Genomic DNA, 21,261 nt, shown 5'->3' with positions numbered 1-21,261 from the left:
AAGCGTGGTCCTGTAAGTAACCTGTAAAGAAAGCCAAGAGTAGCCTATTTAAGTGCAAAACCTAGCTATTTGAGCTTCAGCCAGAGTAGCTGAAGCTACTCAGTACAGAGTAGCACTGTATCCCATGCCTAAGGTAAAATTCCCAATACATTTCCTCCCAAGTAAAAAAATAAATAATGTGAGTTAAGAACCAGCACTACCATAATTTCAAGGGCATATAAGCAATAAACTGATTAACAGCGTTTAGTTAGCTATTAGAGCCACCCCCTACTCCCCCAGGCAAGGTCCATATGAAGTGGTATTCCTTGAATAGAGGGCTCATGTAAAAACGATTCACAGCAGAAAAGTTGAATTAAAGAAAGAAAACACAAAGCTTGCTTATTTTAGTGAGCTATGTGGATATTTACCACTGCTTTGAACTGGACAGGGTTGCAATAAGATCATAGTGCTGTCCTTTCTTTAACCTGCTTGGTTTTGCTTGCAACATCATTGGATTTGTAAAACAAGCAATGCCTAACTGAAAATTTAAGACCGCTTTGCTTTATTTGAGATGGTAACGTAAAGGGGCCAAGTTTCCCAAGTCTCGGGAGATCTTGATACAGGCATCTATGAATTTTTGTTTTCTCCTCAGCTTCTAAATTATTCTGGTTTTTCCCATCAGATAAAACTGCACCAGATAGACACACTGTAAAATCTGCTTACAGCCTCTGCTACTCAAGACCTCCAGACCAAAGAAGTTTGTGCACTAAGAGATTTAAAAGCACTTGCAGGATTTCAAAAGGCCCTCGTTAAACCTAGACCTAAAGAAGGCTGGAGCTATGTCTGTGGTTTACTCCCTGGTGACTCCATTTCTGCATCTTTCTTGGTCTTGTGGCACTGTATAAAAATGACCTTCATAATCTTGTCTGTGGTGACCTGGGTCATCTGACGGTCTCTTTTCCTCCCAGCTCTCTGCTGAGAGGACTTCTCTGAGCAGCAAAACTCCGGTGATCAGTGGAAGGAAGTCAACAAGCAACAGGACACCAGCACCTTCTTTTCCCCCTATACCTTCCTAGATGCTCAAGATGCTCCTATTTCCCTCCATCACTTTCCAGGTTTCACAGCACCTCCCCTCCTTTATTGACACACACCTCCGTTGCTAACATCTAATTTTAATCATCTAAATTATAATGCTAATTATGTTTTTTTTTCCTCACAAACCCCTGTTTTTTCTGTGCCTAGATAACTTTCCCCCTTGCTGGGTGTCTCTGTTCTCACACGCCCCTTCTCTGCCTCGCTCTGCTTTGGGTCAGTTGCTTGCAGAAGCAGCACTGTTTTTTCCTGGAATCGTTCAACAAGCTGACCTATTTCACAAAGCTGACCTAACTAATTGCTCTCACAAGCGGTAACCGTTTTTTTCTGACCTTTAAAAGGTCTAAATGCTGAGTTACGGGTCTTTCTCATGCAAACTGTGCTTGTAGTGGTTAGCCACCTGGGGTCACCGTTCCTTCCAGTACAACAACTGACTGTACCTTGCATGTTCTTGCTAGGCTAAAAACTCACCATTTCTAATAAAATCTTAGCGGCTATTATCCACCTACACGGAGATTTTCTGCTTGAAAGCAAATGGCTGCAGGAAAGAGGGATTGTGTCTCAGCTCACCTGCTGAAAAAAGACCTCTTTTCAGCAAAAGGAAAAATTCAGCTTGTTGAGAATCTGCGCCTGCAGTCCAAACTGCTGCCCTCTGCTCAGAGTTTGCAATCGTTAATTGACCGGCAGGATTCTGAATAGCTGAGAGAGGCAGATTGAGCTGAAGGTTTGCAGAAAAAGTCTCTCATCTCTGTCTCCATCATGCAAATAGCTATGAAATTAAATAGTTTGACCAGGCAAGAAATAGAAGGAGATGTTGGGAAGTAAATCCCTGCATCTCCAAAGAACAGACCACATGTTTACTGGGGGAAGGACAAATTGTGATAAACAGTCCGGGATTTCTTGCAGTCCAATGTAACAAATATGTCTTACCAACCCAGATGGTTGTGGTTCTGCAGATGCAGTTGCATATCTCCAGGTATCTTGGAAAAAGGTGAAGAATTGGGGTCTGTGACTTTCGGACAGAAGTTTCAAGAGCAAATCTCTCCAAGTCCTTCAGTGGGCTTTGGCATGAGTGTTTCCTATTATGCTATTAAATATGGAAGATAATTTGGTACTAAAGCAAAGGCAGTAAATATCTGTGGAGCATGGAGCAGCCCCAGGGCGAGCAAAGCATTTTACCTACAGCAGTTGCTCCAGAAGTCTTACTTGTTCTCTGTGCCCTGTTGCATTTGTGTTTGGGCAGCAATCTCCTGGCCAAAGCCTTGTTGCCAACAGACCCTCCAAGAGGACTTGTCATCTGCATCAGTGAAGCTGCTCAAAAGCTTTACTGAAAAGGGCAAAGGGAGATTTATCAGGAGAGAGAGAACAGGGGCTGTAGCATCTCTTCTGTCTGCTGCTCTCATGAGCACTGCCTAAAGTCTTGTTTGCACCTTTCCACATGCTGGGGGAGAAGATGCATATCTGTGCAACTTCCCATGGATATGGCATCTTCATTCACCACCCCAAAAAGCTCTGCTTCGGGTCTCACTCAAAAGAAGCTCCCTTGCGTCAGCTGCCTTTCACAGGACCATCACCCTAATGGGTGTGAGGACAGGAGAGTCTCTGATAGTGAGGAACAGAGATACTAACACAGCATCCTCTGTGTCTGTGGCTACGACTGATGGATGTAGCTGTAGCGGCATTTAAAAATGTATCACACCTATTTCTTAGCATGCCTGTTAGGAAGATTTCATTCATTAAGGATTTATAAAGGAGAAGTAAATGTCCAGCATGTAATAATCATGGTAGAATACCACAGATAGCTTAAATCTGTTTTTCCTTCATCTATCCCAACTAATTCTCTGGGTACTAACAGGTAACAATTTCTGTGGAAATGGCTGTAGAAAAACTACATAAAGTGTGATACTTCCTTCATAATTTCCAGTTTTCCACTGACATTTGGAAGAACCAGTTTCACTGAAGCATAGCAAACCCAGACAATTTAGGAGCAAGAGAAACCCTTTCCAAACCTGCCAGCCTCATCTGCCTAGATTTTTTTGATCAAACTGTCCATCCTTCAGAAGCTCAGCTGTCACTCAGAGAAACTGCGAGCACGCATACATCAAAAAAAAAGAATGGAGTGTGGTTTTATCATCATTAGCAGAAGACCTCCAAAAAGCCAAAACGATACCCCATGGGACCTTTTCTTTGTAGGGAGAGCCCACAGATGGTGTCTGAGGTCCGTTGTCATACACCGGACAACTATTCTACAGCGACGGTCCCTCTCAAATGCCTGACCAGCCACAGATTTGGGGCCGAGTGGCCGGGCAAACCCGTTAAAATCTTGTCCCCTTCTACTGACCTCAGCTGCAGTGCAACAGCTCTGGAGCCAGTAGCTCTGATGTGTCAAACCACTTCCTACACACGACGGCACGCTCCGCCACACTGAGCATTAAGTTTGATTTCCTGGATAAAAGCTACTAATACCTGAACAGAGAGCAGCCTTTATTCTCTCTTGCGGAGCCAGCCAGCGAAACGACGATTTGCTGACCAAAGAGCAAAGTCCTTGCCGCGCACGCAGGGTGATGCTCCCCACCGGTCTAACCAGGCAGTAGACGGCTCCTTGGCTTGGCTGGCACCAGCCCATCGCTTCTGAGAAACTTCACCATCCTCAGTGTTGCGGAGAAAAGATGTGAACAAGTCCCATGGAGCTCAAGTGCCTTTTGATGTGGCTCTTGCTTGGATCTGTCAAGGGGAACAAGCCAGGTAAAAGACTGTTTCTGCCTTTTGGGGAGGGAAAATACGATTTGCTTTTTTGTGGTGGCTGCTGGAGGATGTTCGCAACATCCTGACTCCTTTCAGGTAAGGAAAGATGTTAAGAGCTTAAGGAATTTATTATTCTAAGGAAATGAGAGAAATGGGTTTTGTGCCCACAAACCAACTGCAGGCAATCCAGAGCACTACGGGGTATTTTTTGTCTGAGTAATGTATGTATCCTCCAACCCATCGCTGGCACAGTGGGCAGATCAAAGCAGCCTTGTGCACCTTAGGTAGCTCTTTGAATTTGTTTTTTCCATTTTGCATGTAATTTTAGGAAATATAAAAATAGACACTGAAATGTCAGTACCTCTGTAGGTAAAATTGATAGCAAGGCTGTTAGTTAAAAGGTGCCATCCAAGTTTGCTATGGGTACTATAGATACCGAGTATTCTTTCAGCCACGCCTCCCAACCAGTAGTGCTTATAAACTGTGAACAGAGGCAGCTAATTCATTCAGCATAATTTTACACATTTATAAATTGTGATACTGCTTATATTCGGCTTATTTATTGTGACAAGCGTGTGCATTGAGAAATGGCCTGGTGATATATTAGCATATTTGAATTTAAACTGCTTTGTTCAGAGGGGGAAAAAAAAAATCTTACATTCTCGGTGCTCCATAAATGTGATATTTCATTTTGTATCTGCTGATGATGTCCAGGTTGAGAGGTGTGAGCAGATACAGCCCAAGGCAGGTTCTCAGAGGCAGTGGTACTGTAACTGCTAATGGATCATCTCTAGCAGGGCTGTGAATTTTACTAGGCGCAGGGCATCTGAAGGGAAGACTGTATTGCTTACAAACCTAACCCACTAATGCAGGAAGTACCTTCACAAATATTTAACCCCCAGGTGATTTTATTCTCGTTAAAGTATTTTGCCAGTAAACGCTGTACCTTTTCCTTCACGGGGCCTTTTCATTGCCAGATGAAGTGCCAGTGCCCACAGCAAGCATTTAAGTGCTGTGTGCAAGAACATCACTGCGAGACGTTCAGCCAGAGATATGTAAATAGGATCGGTTCTGGGATGAGTCAGGTCCCCTATATCACGCTTTCTGTATTACTGTGCCTGGGACAGGTAGTGAGATTTCTTGCTGGCAAGCCTCATTTATCAGAAATCTTTCTGGCTTTTGGAAAAAATTGAGGGGTGTTAGTGCAGTTGCATTTTATGCAATTTGATGTGATTTAATTCTCTGATGAATGAATAAATGCATAGCATCACATTCTTCGCTGTACCACTAAGCTCTTCTTTCCTCAGCTTCCTGTATTTATTTTCAATGTCTCTCCCAATGTTTAAACGTAATATTTATTTATTTTTTTTTTATTTCTCCCTGCAAATAATACACTAAGATAAGAAACACCACCTTTTACCAATTTAGGGCTTTTTATTGTAGAGGTGCCTGAAGTATTGTGGCTGTTGGACCTATTGGTTTTAATTCCTTAGGGGGATCAACAAGGAGACCTGGGAACAGACATAAGCAAAGAAAAGGGAAAGAGGCTAGGTCAAACTGGTCAAAAATCAACTGTGTCTCAATACGTACAGTGCTACTCATATTATTTTGCCGTAGTCTTTTCAGCTCGTCCCAGCACTGCAAGTTCAGTTTTGTAAATAGATCCTGCCATAGATGTTGTTTGCAAGAGGGTTTCTGGCAAAATGCACTATCAAGAATAAATACCATTAGGGGAAAAAGAAAATCAAAAGCCTTTGTTTTACAGAACAGTTTCACTGATAGATCTCAAAGTGCTTTGAGAGGGCAACGTCCTCTGATATATATCTGGGGAAACTAAGGCATGGGATGATCATTCATTTAGTAAAAATTAAACTACACCTTGGTGCTAAAGAAGGTAAGGGAAATGCTGATTTTCTTGTGAAGAGCACCACATTTATCTGATTTACTCTGCACAGCAGCAGTGCCTAGAAGCTGCAGGCATGGATGAGGCTTGAAGTATGCTAGTGAGGGTCAAATACAAGATAAAAGCTGGTCTGTGCTCCTACGACCTTTCCATCTTGCTATTCATCTTATGGGAATACACTGAATAGATTTGCAAGTTAAACCTGGAAAGGATTAAAACTCACAAAAGAAAGAATTTCATTCAACTGAATTTCATTCACACAAGATGGGTACCAGATCTCAGTCATTTCAACGAGAGGAATTTCTTTCCCATTATACTTGCATATTAGTGCTCGCTCCCATGGATTTGAAATGCAATGCAGAATAAATTAAAGTTGTCAAACACATACAAGTGTTTCTTGTAAGGTCAACCAGAGAGCAAATACCTTTATCAACCTTCCAGCTACAGTGGCCCCCAGCAGCAAAGTGCCCAACATACAGCTACAATAAAAAAAATTGTTAAAAAAATTGTCAAAAAATTGTGATCCTGCTGAGGAAAAGCAGATGTTAGGGCAGAGATCCTGCAATATCTGCTTCTGCCTTCAGATGGAGAAATCTTCTCCCCACCTCATCAGAGATGAGATGTTATGTCCTTCCCTTTCATCACAGCAAAAAATCCATTCTTTAGCTACTGCTAGAAAGCCACTACCTTGGACTTTGCTCACTATTGCCTTCAGAGTGTTGCAATTTTGGTCTCCCTGCTTGCTTTCTCGATGTTCAGCTTTATCTCTCCTGTTTTTCCTGTTGCATTAATTGTATCTTCAAAGCCGAGCTTTTGGATGTTTCCTACCCATGGTTTCCATCTCCTGACCCTGGTTCTGAACCTTGGAACAACCTGGCTTACTGAGTCTTTGCTCCATCTCCTCCAAAGCTTCTCCAAAACTCACATTTCCAAAGTCCTTCCATGACTTTCTTCACTTGACTCCCTGTTCCTCAGCCCTGCCACGGTAGCAGCACTCTGTCATCTGCTGCTTTTTCTTTATGTTCTCCATTTGTAACGTGCGAGCCCCCAGATAAAGAATATACAGCCCTCTTTATCTGGAAAAATGTTTCGTGTATTACAAGGTCAGAAAAATCATCAACACTAACAAATAATTTCCATCCCACTCTTGAGAGCTCCAGCGAAAAGCTCAATGGCCACTTCCATGTTAAGGCCACAAATCAAATGAGATGAGTCCTAACTGCAACTGAAATCAAAAGAGTCCCACCAGACCTTTTTTCATTGTTACCCAAGGCTGGGACACATGCTTGTCATCCAGTTCAATTGTTTTCAGGGAGGACATTCTCTACTGCCCTTCCAGCCCAACAAAAGGCAAGCCTGAGAGAGTTCCAGCCAAAGAAAAGGATCTGAATCTCTGCTGCTGTTTAAAAAGCCAATTTTCTTTTTCAGTAATGTGTTTTTCCCTTTAGATGAAATAACGAAGAGGCGGGTGCTACTGAAGTCACAGATTTAAGCAAAAACGTAGCCAAACCTATTCAAATCCCAAATGTCACACACCAAAACAAGGCTTTCACATACGATATTCTCAAAACCAGACTCCGTGTTCTGCTACCATGCTATGTGCAGTGGCTGCCTTTAAAGAGTTTGAGCTCTGTGGCTTTACCACAGAACCGAGAAGGTTATAAACACCCAAACCCAACAGAATAAGAAAAACAAATGTTCCCCGTTCTCCACTTCGTACATTTTCTACACAGTGCACTGTGCTTGGGCTAGTTTTCCTCCCTCTCCTTGCCTTAGGAAACACTCTCCCTCTTTCCTGATGCTCCCTCTTCTAATTCCCCATTTGCAGTCCAAGTCCCCGGCCCAGCCTCCCTGCCAGGGCAGGCGTGAGATTCATCTCACTTAACTTCAGCCGTCTGCACCATCGTCTCCATCAAACTGGACATGTGGACCCCCTTCATAGCCAGGGGAGAGAAAGTAGCACTTTCAGGGCACAGTTCATCTACCAGATTGCAGATAAGGGTGCAATGAGTCATGTCCTGTAAATGTATTTCTAGTGACTACAGAGGGAATTGGAATGTCTGCTTTTTGTCGGCTGGGTGGTACTCAGTCCATGCCTTAAAACAGGAGTGAGTTGGTGATGAAGGGGGATAATTGTGTTTAGGAAGAGGGGAGACAGATATTCAGTCAAGAAACACCTGGGTCGGCAGAAGACACAACATCATCTGCAGGCTGCTTTGCTGGGAACTCACAGCAAAGTGAGCTTTAAAATGGTATCAATGCATTAGCTAAAGCACACTAATTATCGATGTGAGCATGTAAGAGCATTCTTCCACCACTGTAGCTGATGGAGCTAATGGACAGCTCCTGCCAGTTCATATTCCAGCTTATTTTACACTGTCTTTCCAACAGAGACATCTTTTAGTACAGCAAACTCAGCAGGCATTGAACTGCCTTGTCCTTAGAATAGGACATGCCTCTTCTCCACTGCTAGGAATATTAAACCCCATCTCCTGCCCCCTAAGGCTGACCTCTCCTCCATCACTGTTTGCATTAAATCTTGCACCTGGTGATTTCATCTGCATTGTATTTCTGTCACTTAAATTGCAGACTCATTACTACTCACATGACTTTTAAGATAATCTCTGTGTAATCTACAGTATAGCTAACCAAAATCTCACAGGCAAATTACCATAAACTTCAGGTCTGCACCACAGCCCCACAGCTGGGATCTATTGCCAGCTTACAAATCCAAATAGACAGTAAATGACATTAATCAGAGGGGAAAGAAGCAGGCAGAGCTGTAGCTAGATTGCTAACGGACCCTTTGGGAATAAGTTTTGAAGTTAGAAAAAGTTCATTACCATTTCAGTCCAGTTGCCGGTATCAATTCCTTCTCTTCACCCATATCAGTTTCATCTTCAAGAGGCATGCTCTATTTAGAGAGCACATAGTTTCAGACAGCATATGACCCCCCAGGGCTGAATTAGCTTTTCAGGCACATCTGGGGAAATGTCTTCATGGGTTTGGCACGGTTTGATTTCTTGGTATCTCTGGGGAGAGGCTCTCTTCATCTCTGAACTGGGCAGGTGTATGAAGTGCCTGGTTTCTTCCACTGCTTCTACCCAGATCTTCAGAACAGCCAGTTTCCTACCGATCCCGTCTTACTGCCTTTGTATTTAGGGGAAAATGGTCCTATTTTTGCACCTTGCTGTTTTAACTTAACATCAGAATAATGTCAGCGCTGGTGACACACAGCCACATGACAGAGGAAATTCTGACTTTAGGTTATCATGGCATGACTCACTGTGTTTATCCAATACTAAAAATACCCGTTATAAATTTTCCCCATTCACTTCTTCTGGACAAAACGTGCCTTGTCTAACACTGCTCTGTGAACTCAGACGTGGAAGAGAAATAGGCGGGAGAGCTTCATAAATCCTAATCCTGCCAGCATGTCCACTATGAGCAGTTTTGTGTTGGGTCAGTAACGTATTTGAATGGGAAACCTCAGGGAAGAAACCCAAGTACTGAAAGAACTGATGGTGATTTAGCTAGTGGGTTTCTTTCCACTGAGCCTAAATAATGATGCTAGATGCTGAGGGTAACCAAAGGCAGTTAAGCTTTATTTAGCACATGGCAATGAACTCACAAAAGACGGCATGGCAGGGTATTCTGCCTGGCACCAGCCCCCAATAACTCCTGTGTGATATCTGACAGCTGATGTGGAGGTCCCAGATGCCCTAAGACACCTCAAATAGTATCAGACACCGTTACTTAAGCAGAAATAGCAGGAATCCCACCGATCTTGTGGCTCAGATGACAAGGAGTGGCTTGCAGGTCTCAGAAAACCTATCAGACTTAATTTTGGGAGCACACCAGAGGATGCAATAACTCCTTTTTAGTTTTTATGTTTCACAGATGTCTATCATCTGAATTCACTAGTCTCCTTCTAATTCCAAGGGCATGTCTCCCTCCACTATATGATAATATCTGAAACCAGTTCCAAAATTTCCAGAAATGCTGTAGGCACCAAAATCCACTAATAGGGGGAGAAATGCGAATTCCCAGCTGCCTTAGGAGAGCTACGGATTCTAGCGATTCTGCAACCGATAGCAGTGCTAAATCCCATGAATGTAATTACACCAACCTTTCTCTTTGGCCTATTTCAATACATCATGTTAGTACCTCTAAGTGCAAAGAAATTAGTCACAGGGCTCTTTTGGGGTGTAGGAAATGGGAATGGTAGGTGGGGGCTGATGAAGCTTGTGAATGAAGGAAGGGGAGGACAGAGGACATCAGGACTGAAAGAGAAGGAAATAGGGACACGCAGCACCTTGTCATGGGGATGGAGAACTGGGAGATGGAAAATGAGGAGGCAAACAAAACCCCAAGAGGAGATTTGAAGGTGATGTGAGGGCAGTCTTTTAAACCAATACTAGCAGGACTGTAGCCCTGGAGTAGCTGTGGCAGGATGCAGAACCCAGAGGAAAACTGGGCTATGCAAAAGTGGGCCACCAGAGGCTATGATTTTCCCTAGGTGTGCTGGCCTTTTATAAGATTTATATTTTCCTATCACACCAACTCAAACAAATAGACAGACTAATTCCCAACCAGGTGCAAAACAGCAAAAAAAGCAAAGTTTTTCTCCCCTAAAAATGTAAAAAGTCAGAAATTAGTCAAGGAGTAAATCTACACTGCCATTCCCTAGTTTCCTTGCTTCTTCCCATTCTGGCTCTTTTATCACCCACATGGCAGGGATGTTGATTTTTTAGGGGCAAACCATGCAGTTTCCTCGGGCACAAAGACTGAATGAAGTTCTAGGGATGATTCACTCCAGAGGTCATTCTGCGTAGGCAATATGATCCACATCTCACCAGGTCTGCTTCCTCTCTGCACAGTCTTCCCACACTATCCTGAGATGTCCAGTGCCATGAAAGACCCTTGCACACCTATATGCCACCACCTATGGCCTCTGCAGCTTTGGGGGATACTTATTCTTCCCTGATGGGAGTTTGAATACAGCAATTAGCCTGAACCTGTGATGCTTCTAAATGTCAAAGCACTGGGAGCTCTTCTGGGTTTGATGGCCAAACTATAGCTTCCATTCTCAGACAGACTTCACTGAGAGTGTAGTCATTATCATGAGTTATTATCACATCTACTGCCACAATGCCTGGAGTCCTGGCTAATAGCTAGGACTCGTTAGACATGGTACAAATAGCTGACAAACAGAGGAAGTTCAGGATCCCAATGTAAGGCAAGAAAGTACAGAAGTAATGCTGATTAGCATGTTGGGTGCCTACCTGTTCTTGAAAGATGGGTAAAAGACCACTTAAAGAAAAGCACCTCTGAAAATGTATAAGATACTTAAAGACAGTGAAGAAGAGTAATGGCAACGGGTATCTTGAAATGTCCATATTCATGCACGGCTGCTCCCAGTGTGAGGACTTGTACAACAATAAACCCCACAGCTGATGACTTTGGTATCAGACACGTTGGTGAGGAGGTCTAGCACGGGAAGAGAAGCCAATATTTTGAAAGGTTATGATGGTTGATAAGGAGAAGGTTCTTGAGAAGAGGAGGAAAATATTTGATGTGACAGTGAAGCAGTTAGAAGTCAACAGAGGGAAGCAAACTGAAAGTCATGATGAGACCTAGGAAATTCATCTTTCCAAATGCTTTCTGGATCAGAGACAGGAATTTGGTTGTAAAGGCCAAAGAAGTAGATACTGCAGTGGTTTAGACGTGAGAAGACAAGCATTTGAGCGATGTGGGTGAAATGAAAAGGCTGGATCCTAGGAGTGTTGCCTGAGATCCAGCTGCAATGTGGATGAGTTGATCCAAGAGCACCAGCCTGATGGGTAGTGCTTGCTGTCACCTGTGTGCACCATTTCTGCACAATCCTTATCTGACGCGTGCAAGTTCAGAAGAACCCTAACTTCATTTGATCATTGATTAAAACAATGTTTTCCCTTTATGATGAGTAGGCTAAATGCTGCGGGTTTTCTTAAGAAGAGACTAAAGAGTTGTAGGTTTGAGTGCCTCATGCTGAGATTCAGATCTTCAGTCTGCTTCAAAGAGGCTTTTGAAGTCTTGAGGGAAACATGCTTTTAGCTTTCAGGGAAAGTGAGAGTACATGATCTCAACTTGCTGCTAATCTGATAACTCTTTAATTTTAATCACCCTGACAGTCTGTGGTAAACCATGTGGTTAACTATTTCGGGTACAGTCGCTTCTCTCGAAGCCACAGTCTGATGTAGTTTACAAGGTGAATCCTTTGGTAACACAAAGATACAAGGGGATTAAAATATCCCTTACACACCTTAGCTGTTAAGCTGCTCACAATACTTTTCATTGTCGCCTTCCTCAAACTTTGTGACTTTTACTAAGTGGCAAGATGATGAAAAGTAAAAAGGGCAGAAAATATCAAAGTGACAAAGTGATGGGTGGCTCTGAAAGAAAAGGGCATTGCAGGACTGGGTCTGGGAGTCACTGATTGGATTGCTGTTGGCAAGGCATGGCTTTGTTTCAAGGAGAAGGCACTTTGGGAGTCAAGGGCAGATGCCAGATGATGAACAACTATTCATCATGCGCTGTTTAACATCTTTGTCGGCGACATGGACAGTGGGGTTGAGTGCACCCTCAGCAAGTTTGCTGACAACACCAAGCTGTGTGGTGTGGTCGACATGCTGGAGGGAAGCGATGCCATCCAGAGGGACCTGGACAGGCTTGAGAGGTGGGCCTGTGCGGACATCATGAAGTTCAACAAGGCCAAGTGCAAGGTCCTGCACATGGGTAGGGGCCATCCCAAGTACAAATACAGGCTGGGCGGAGAATGGATTGAAGGCAGCCCTGAGGAGAAGGACTTGGGGGTGTTGGTTGATGAGAAGCTCAACATGACCCGGCAATGTGCGCCTGCAGCCCAGAAAGCCAACCGTATACTGGGCCACATCAAAAGACCAGCAGGTCGAGGGAGGTGATTGTCTCCCTCTACTCTGCTCTAGTGAGACCAAACCCCACCTGGAGTACGGTGTTCAGCTCTGGGGCCCCCAACGTAAGAAGGACATGGACCTGTTGGAGCGAGTCCAGAGGAGGGCCACGAAGATGATCAGAGGGCTGCAGCACCTCCCATATGAGCACAGGCTGAGAGAGTTGGGGTTGTTCAGCCTGGAGAAGAGAAAGCTACAGGGAGACCTTATAGCAGCCTTCCAGTACCTGAAGGGGGCCTACAAGAAAGCTGGGGAGGGACTTTTTACAAGGGCATGTAGTGATAGGACAAGGGGTAATGGCTTTAAACTGAAAGAGGGTAGATTTAGATTAGATATAAGGAAGAAATTCTTCACTATGAGGGTGGTGAGGCACTGGAACAGGTTGCCCAGAGAAGTTGTGGATGCCCCCTCCGTGGAAGTGTTCAAGACCAGGTTGGATGGGGCTTTGAGCAACCTGGTCTAGTGGAAGGTGTCCCTGCCCATGGCAGGGGGGATGGAACTAGATGATCTTTAAGGTCCCTTTGAACCCAAACCATTCTATGGTTCTATGATTATGGCTGCAGGAAATGTGAAGAAAGGATGACTAAGAAATTTTACTCATAATTGCTGTTACTATTATGCATAAGCATAAAGGGCCACAGATCATGCACCCAAAGATCCTGAATGCCAGCCCTGATGCAACCAGCCTGTTTTGTGTTTGAATTCCTCAGCCTTTAGGCCTTAAATAATCATTAAGTAGCGCCTTTATCAACTTCTGGGTCTCCAGCTCAGCTTCAGTGGGCTTTTCAAGTGCACTGAAATGATCTAACTTAATTCATTCCAACTCATTGAGAAGTATATTTAGATGCGATTTGCTGATGACACAGCACTTCACGTCCTTGTTTTGGGACAAGTTATATTTAGGTTTGCAAACTTATTTCACAGTAAGTTGCTCTTTGGTGTGCTCAGACAGAACTGACAGTCTACTCCTCTTTCCAACGTTTGCTTATAGATGACTGCAACTTTTAATGACTTAGTTTTGCTTATTATGCCTCACTGGTGCAGGCAGCGGCTCTACGATATGATCATGTACAGCTTCATTAAGAAAATGGTGGTAGCATTTCATGTTGCCCGTCTGCTGGGTGCAGAAAGAAAGGGCTCAGCCGCCTGCTTCAGGCAGCGGGGGCAGGAGCAGGCAGATAGGCCTGCTGCCTCCCACCACCTCTCCCAGCCGCTGCAGAACATCCTTGCTCCAGCATCCTTTCTCCTCTAGAAGAAACACAAGGGAGTCGAATCAGCCCCTCCTAACTAAAAAAGTGTAGACAAATACAGGCTTCACATCACTTGGTGGAGACACGCTCAAGGGATTTTTCTGCATCCTGAACAAATCTATACTTATAAAATCAATGGCAACAACTAACTCCAATGTGAAGAAGGCTTTGGAAGGCGGAATTGTTCTAAAATTAAAACAAAATGTGTTCACTTAAAATAACTAAGAGTTTTGCCAGACACTCAGAGCACCTCCTTGGCTTAGAGACAATCAAAGAAACAAAGGTTTGCTGCCCTCATGCTCCCTTCGTGACATCCACTTTCATCCCTCAGCTGTGATTTTAGGCCTGTGGCTGGAAGCAGAATTAGGCTTCCTTCACTGAGCTCTGGGCATGATCTGGTATTGATAAGACAGAAAGGTGTGGGAAGTCCTTGGTGAATAAGGTAGATGCACAGGCTGTCCTGATTCTCAGGCTTTCTGTTTGCAGAAAAATGCCCACTTCTTTCAAGGACCGAATTTGCTGATGTTACTGCTGAAATGTATCCACTGGGGACCAAACTGTATTACGAATGTGACAGTGGCTACACGAGAAGAAGTGGCCACTACATGGGAATTTGGTGCCAGAGTACAGAGCCGGTTGCTTCTTGGATGTACAAGGAATTTGAATGCATTGGTAAGTGATTATTGTCCTTTTTCTACACTTGTAGAGGTGTTTTTCCAATGAGTTTTAGTCAGTATGAGACACATCTGGGCATTGCTCTAACAAGTGATCTTTTGCGCTTATCTTTGCAAATTAGAACTTGCAACAATTCTATCCTGCCTCTAAAAGTTTGGGTGCTCTGGCTTTGCTCTGCTATTTGTCCTGCTGTAATTCAGCAAATACAACTTCTCCCACAGATGAGAAAACTTTGTTGTCAACGGCTCCCGCGATGGAGTTAGATTTTACACAGAAGCCAGAAAGAAAAACACAGAGCCCTGCACCCCAGAAGCGAGAAAACCTTTCAGAGTTTGACCAGAAAAGTAAGTAAGAGCCCATTCATCACTGTAACATTTCTTCCACTGATTTCCATGGAAGCAGTGTCAGAATGATGAGTAATTTTTAATTATTTTGACAGACAGAGAGAAAGAAACAATTGCTATAATATCTTGGCTGAACAAGTGATATGGTGTAAGTGAATGAGTATTTTATATCCTAACAAAGAATTAGGAAGGCTTGGTATATCCTGCTTGTCTATGTTTTGTAAGAATACAAATCATGTTGTTTCAAGAACAAAAGCAGTAGGTAAAATCTATCTGCTTTAACCGTGTGCTGCCTTGTGATCCCGCAGATTTTTGTGGTCCTCCCAAGACTATTCCACATGCCTCTTTAATCCTGAACAAATATTATTACGTGGGACAAGTATTACATTTCAAATGCCAAAGTGGTTACGATAAGCGACCCCCCACCTCTGGCACCCGCAGGTGCAAGAAGGTGAATGGCAAAATCATCTGGACCCACCTTGACATGCGATGCACCAATGACAGCAGCTATAGCGACGAGTGGCCACCACAGACTATTGAGCCTGGTAAGATGGTTGCTTTGGCATCACATTGGTGTCATGACCTGTTCATGCAGGGTCCAGACCCCCCAGCTCAGCACATCAATCCTGGGAGAGATCAGTGACCTCAGGGCTCTGACACTGATGGAGATGTCATCTCTGACTGATGGAGATGACATCTCTGGGGAGGACATAGCTGCATCCTACTTTGTCTTGGGTGTCCTTTCATACTAACTCCAAAATTGCAGGAATTTGTGAGCAGATAGAGCCACACTGTCATATACTGGAAAGAAAATAGTAGAATAAGTCTTTCTCGTTTCTCCTTCCTCCTGGCAGCTATAGGTCATCTGTTGTCACTTCACAGTAAGGTACTCCAAAAGGTATATCTAAGCATCCTTCATGATTGCTCAGGGGTTTAGGATCCAGAGTTTAGCTAGTCCATAGCTAAAAATGAGTCACGTGGCTTGGTTCTTAATTTAACAGCCAGGATGTTGTTTTGAACAAAGAGACAGCAAAAAGCCCACCAGTATTGCACTGTAGTCCTTATGGACCCAGATTCAGTAGGACATGCACCGCTGCGGTCTGGCACCTTGAGTTTCACTGCTCAGGGAGCCAGCAGGGCTCTCAAGTGAGGCTGCAGAATCTCTGTTTCTTGCTTTTATGCCATTAGATCGGTTATGCCAAAAAAACCCCGACCTTCATGGCCTCTACCCCACCCAAATTACCTGTCTTTCCTGATGGCATCTCTCCTAACTCTACAATGAATGAGTTCAATATGCAGAGAGAAAACAGAGCCCCTTTCCCAAGCATCTGTGATCGCACTGAGGGTCTTAGGCCCTCTCTGGGTGGCAGACAGAGCTATTGTAGATGGAAGGACCCAGATGTCCACCACCTCCACAGTCCTCAGGCTTTCATTACCTTCCCAACCTCCTCTGAGGTAGGGGAGCGCTGTGGGCGGAATTTTACAGAGGTGGGAGCCAATGCAAGGTCAACACAAGAGGATTTTTCCTCCCAACAGAGAGTGGAAAAAACTGGTTTTCACCAGTAATTGGGCCTTTAAGGGGAAATTAATCTTACAGAACTGTGGACGTCTACTGCATAGATGCCCACATCTGAGCTGGACTGCCTTTATAACCAACAGAGGAAAATAGGTGTTGATGGTGCTGTGTTAGCTGCCCTATTTCACAAGTCAGTTTTAGTGTGAGATTAATTGCACCCTTTAAAGGCTTGTTTCTCTCCGGTGACTATAGCAGAGCCCAGATGAGTATCTCAGAGGCCACATCTACGTAACAGTAGGTGAGATGAATGCCAGCCCTTGTGACCCATACCAGGCCACGTGGTAGAGCAGGATGGTTTGGGCAGGCTCTTTTGCCTGCAGAGCAACCTCTCAGGTGACACTTCGCCATCGTTGCCTCTCGTTGCTGCTCTGACTGTAAGAATTAATCACCTGGACACACTATTTCAGCAATAACCCAGGACTTTCTCCCCTTCTTCATAGATCCACCTGTTTCCCTGTGGTGCCCGGTTCAGAGTGTTCCAGGTACAGCAGTCGCAATTTGTTTTTTGGTCTTTCCTCCTCCTTCAGGACAGTAATTTTTTTTCTATTGGTAATTTTACTTGGTACTGTCAGGATGAAGTAACTTCTTGCTATGATGGAAATAACCCATCAACATGCCAGTCCTAGAAAATGATACAACCTATTGAATAGTCGGAGATTACAAATATTTGAAATTTTAAAATTAGGATTATGAAAAACATGAGACTGGATGATGAAATAGGCCATCTTGGCCTTTAATTCAATAGAACAATAATTCCAGTTTCCTGCAAAAGTACACTCAAACCTGAGCAAAGTCAGGTCTTTGTAATTAGTGCACCAAATATTTATTCCCCCAAAGTGTTGCCTTTCTCTTTGTTATGATGTGATGTCTTTAATGGGGCTGGGTAAGGAATATCCTCCCCTTTCTCAGCTCTCACCCCAGCATTCAGCACAAAGAGATTTATCAAGAGACCACTCTTACAGGACCTCTTGTTAAAAACCTGCCCATATCTCATACTGACTCAAGTTCAGAGCTTCTTTTTCAGGATAAGGGAGAATTTCAATGAATTTCTTGCACCAGGGAAGTTGTGGGTTGCATTTCTGGGGAAAAAGAGGTCCTGTCTGAAGCCATGTTTCCAAATCCTAGCTTGGCACCTTGAAAGTCATCCTTCCCAATCTCATATGAAATAAAGACCTTAGCTGGATCCCATTGCCTGGAAGATACAGTTCACTTCATGCCCACCGTTAACAGATATCAAGTCAGCACATACGTTGATATCCAGGCTGGAAACATCTATTGATGGCCAAGAAACAAACATGGCAATTATTAAGTCTGCTGTGCAGAGGTAGAGCTGTCAGACCTAGCCTGACTCTATCCTCATCACTGCTGTGATGCTTATCGCCAGGAGAGCAAATCGATAGAAAAATCAAGAATTTCTCTCTCTTTGTAGGTTCGACTCATCCGTCCTTTTCCTCATCTGTGATACTGCCAGTGACAGGTATGTCATTTTGTTGATTGGACTCAGACCTCACCCCATCCCCCAGATCAGTTACTTTGCCTTTCAATTTGCTGTTCTACCAAAGAGATCCATCTCTGTTATAAGAGCTAATAAATATACTGCAAGACGCATCTATGCCCATGTATTGGGTGAGAAGTTGTAAAGAAAGTGTAAATAGAGACTGTTTAAGCACTTAAGCTTTTTATAGAGAGGTTTCCAAAGACTCATAAGGGATGTAAAAGAAAATAGATCAACCAAAAGCCTAGTTTTTAAATGAAGCAATTTTCAGATTCTTTCTCTGATACTGTGAATTCAGTGAATAACTTCAACTGGAAAAAACAGGGAAAATGTAAATATTTAAATGATGTGTTTCTTTCACATTTTCAAAGGAGTAAAAAAAGAATGGGCAAATAAAATATTTTCTCACAGCTAAACTGATGCATTTAGATCAGTCTGAAGAGATCTTCCTCTCCCCCTTCCCCATCTTCCATTCAACAATTAGCTGCTAAAATAGAAATTGTCTTTTACTGTGCATATGCTCAAGACTTTGTACAAGGGCTCTTGATTCCAGCTGGAGCCTGCTGACAACTGTAGCGCACATTATAATGAAGAATAACAGAGTGAGATAAAGGAAGGGAAGGAGGAATATTGCAAACTATGACAGAGACCGCAGCATCAGTAGTCCCTGGATATTTAGCCGTGGTTGCTCTCTAGTTGCCCAGGTCTTCTCTGGCTGGGTCCTGTTTGCCCCAGGGAGCAAAGCAGTGGGAAAATATGGAAGAACTATTGCCTCTGGGCATAGGGGCAAGATAAGCCCCTATCCCAGGTCTCGCCTGTTTCTCCCAGTTGGAGTAATTGCAATAATTACAGATAAAACCAGGTGCTAACCGTGATGATTTTCTGTTTTAACAGCTATCTTTTTTGTTCTGCTTATCATTCCTGCTGTCTGTGTGTGACTCACCAAGCAGAGAATTTGGTAAGTGGGACAGAACCGGGAAAATGTGAAATCTAAAAAAGAAAAATCCCTAGCAGTGGAAGAGCTATCAACCGGATCAGCCATCTCACTATTGCACTGCTTAGATTTCTGAATACCTTCTTTGGTATTAAATAAATGACCCTGGATTGTGGGTTGTCTGGTTCAGCTATTAAATACTGGCACGAGAAAAGGAATAATCAGAGCTTTTGAAATCAAAAAGCACGCTTTGTCCCAGCGATCATGGAACTGAGAATGGCAGTTCAAATAATGGGTGGAAAATGAATCCCATGGGGAAATTAAGGTCAATTATGCAAATATGTTGGTTTCAGATAGACTACGCAATCAGTCTTTTTCTCTCTGGCTAACCTGTGGGAAGCCTGGTGGAGCATCTGCCACCACGACCACGTAATTCTTCTTCCTTCATCCCCCTGATTTCTCAGTCGCGTCATGACAACTTTGTACTTCAGACTTATTTCAGTCTGGCCTCCTCGCTGTTTCTATTACTATACTGAGATGCACAAAGGCTGTTCCTATTCACAGGCTCCCCAGCCTAGTTAATCCAAGATGTCCCTATTTGACACTCGGGAGTTCTCCTTTTCTCCTCTCTCTTTGCTAATCCTCATCCCCATTTCTCTTCATGTTCCTTACTGATTACCGATGAGCTCTGGTTCTCTGCTGAATGGGGATTCTTCTCGAAAAGGAGGAGGACCTTGTGAAACCACATCAGCAGTGCTTTTTTGCCAGTTCACAATAGGATAAAGCCATAGAAAGTGTAGACAACACTTTGAAACATGTTTTAGTGAAGATAGTCAACTGTGGTGAAGATTACCCGGGCCGTTGTGGGATTTCTGAGAATATGATAGGTGAAAAATTGGCAAGAATGATCTACATTTCACTGGCCCTGTGGTGGAACAAGTGATGAAATGGTGGATACCAGATGAAATAGTAACTGAGATTCTATGTGGTGTCTTCTGCAAAAAGCACTGTTTGGTTTCTCATAGTAAATATCGAAGAAGCCATAGAAAACCTGCCTCTTTCCAGCTGTAGTAAAGTCTTTTCCTGCTGTAGAGAAGACTTCTCAGGGAATTGTGACGTTCAGATCCGAACTCATGAAATCGATGCTTTGCCACAGAAGAAACCGGATTGTACCAGCAACTCCAAGACCAGCAGTGGCAAACGAGGAGGAAGCCTGGACACTCAAATCTAACGTGTGAAGGAGGCAGAAAATATTACAGCTTAATTCTTATGGGGACAGAGTGACTTTCCACCTACAAGTACGGGTGGAGGGAGTGCACCCCATCATTGACAGACGGGGAAAGAGCCCTGCCTGAAACTGCTTCCCAGAAACACTTCTCCTCCTCCTACCATATAGCAGATGCATTGCTAATATAACTGCAGCCTCTCCCAAGCGACCAGGCGTACATATGGACCGCTCGCCCAAGCATGTTAGATGATCGCACCGTTATTACAGCCCACACACCACCTTCCCCACAAAGAGAGACGCTGGACACCTGATGTCCCCCATCCCTTCCCTACCCGGATGGGTCAAACGCAGTCACACTTTTCTTCTCCTCACACTGTTCATCTTGGAAAGGGAAATTAGACTCATTTACCCTCTGCACGTAAGCTGAAAATCTTACTGGACTCCCTCATGGTTCAGTATACACATGCATTCGTCATCGCCCCCCTCTTCCCAATTATTTTGGACTAGTCCCTTCCACAACAGTTACTACATTATTCCTCCAGCTCAGAAAAGGGTGCTGCAGATTGTGGCAGTTGATTAATTTGACAGCTCCTTTCGTAGCTGCGGAGCACCAAAGAACCTAGCGCAAAGGCATTTGAGGACAGACTCAAGCATACACAATACTTGACAGGTACTTATATTATTGGGAATTTGTGAAGTCTGAATAGTCTTCTGCCTCTTTTTAGCCACGCTCAGCCTGGTAGGATGGGGTTCATCTGACAAAACACAAGCATCTATGTCTGAGGCAGGCAATGGGGAGGAACAAGTCCCTTTAGAGAGCAGTTCATCTCACCCTATTGCCTATATTATAGAATCATAGAATCATTAAGGTTGGAAAAGACCTCTAAGATCATCGAGTCCAGCCGTCAACCCAACACCACCATGCCCACTAAACCATGTCCCTAAGTGCCTCATCTACTCGTCTTTTAAATACTTCCAGGGATGGTGACTCCACCACTTCCCTGGGCAGCCTGTTCCAATGTTTCACCACTCTTTCAGTAAAGACATTTTTCCTCACGTCCAATCTAAA

The 21,261-nt window shown here is 43.8% G+C and overlaps 1 protein-coding gene across 1 annotated transcript; it reads left to right on the top strand.

The window, feature by feature from the left end:
- Nucleotides 1-3,579: 3,579 nt before the first annotated feature.
- LOC143164863 (interleukin-2 receptor subunit alpha-like) lies at nt 3,580-19,102 on the top strand. The gene is made up of 7 exons (XM_076347926.1): nt 3,580-3,816; nt 14,427-14,612; nt 14,837-14,959; nt 15,268-15,504; nt 16,976-17,017; nt 17,965-18,012; nt 18,925-19,102. The coding sequence occupies exons 1-7, from the start codon at nt 3,756-3,758 to the stop codon at nt 18,966-18,968; spliced, it is 741 nt and encodes a 246-aa protein (XP_076204041.1). The 5' UTR covers nt 3,580-3,755; the 3' UTR covers nt 18,969-19,102.
- The last annotated feature ends 2,159 nt before the right edge of the window (nt 19,103-21,261 follow it).

Source organism: Aptenodytes patagonicus, chromosome 1, assembly GCF_965638725.1.
Source record: "Aptenodytes patagonicus chromosome 1, bAptPat1.pri.cur, whole genome shotgun sequence".
Taxonomy (NCBI): domain Eukaryota; kingdom Metazoa; phylum Chordata; class Aves; order Sphenisciformes; family Spheniscidae; genus Aptenodytes; species Aptenodytes patagonicus.
This window is presented reverse-complemented; position numbering and strand designations above follow the sequence as displayed.

Excerpts from the sequence above, each read along its gene's own strand:
- LOC143164863 (XM_076347926.1), top strand. The coding sequence starts at position 3,756 with ATGGAGCTCAAGTGCCTTTTGATGTGGCTCTTGCTTGGATCTGTCAAG. Across the intron at positions 3,817-14,426 it reads TGTCAAGGGGAACAAGCCAG|AAAAATGCCCACTTCTTTCA; the intron begins GTAAAAGACTGT and ends TTCTGTTTGCAG. Across the intron at positions 18,013-18,924 it reads TGTGATACTGCCAGTGACAG|CTATCTTTTTTGTTCTGCTT; the intron begins GTATGTCATTTT and ends CTGTTTTAACAG.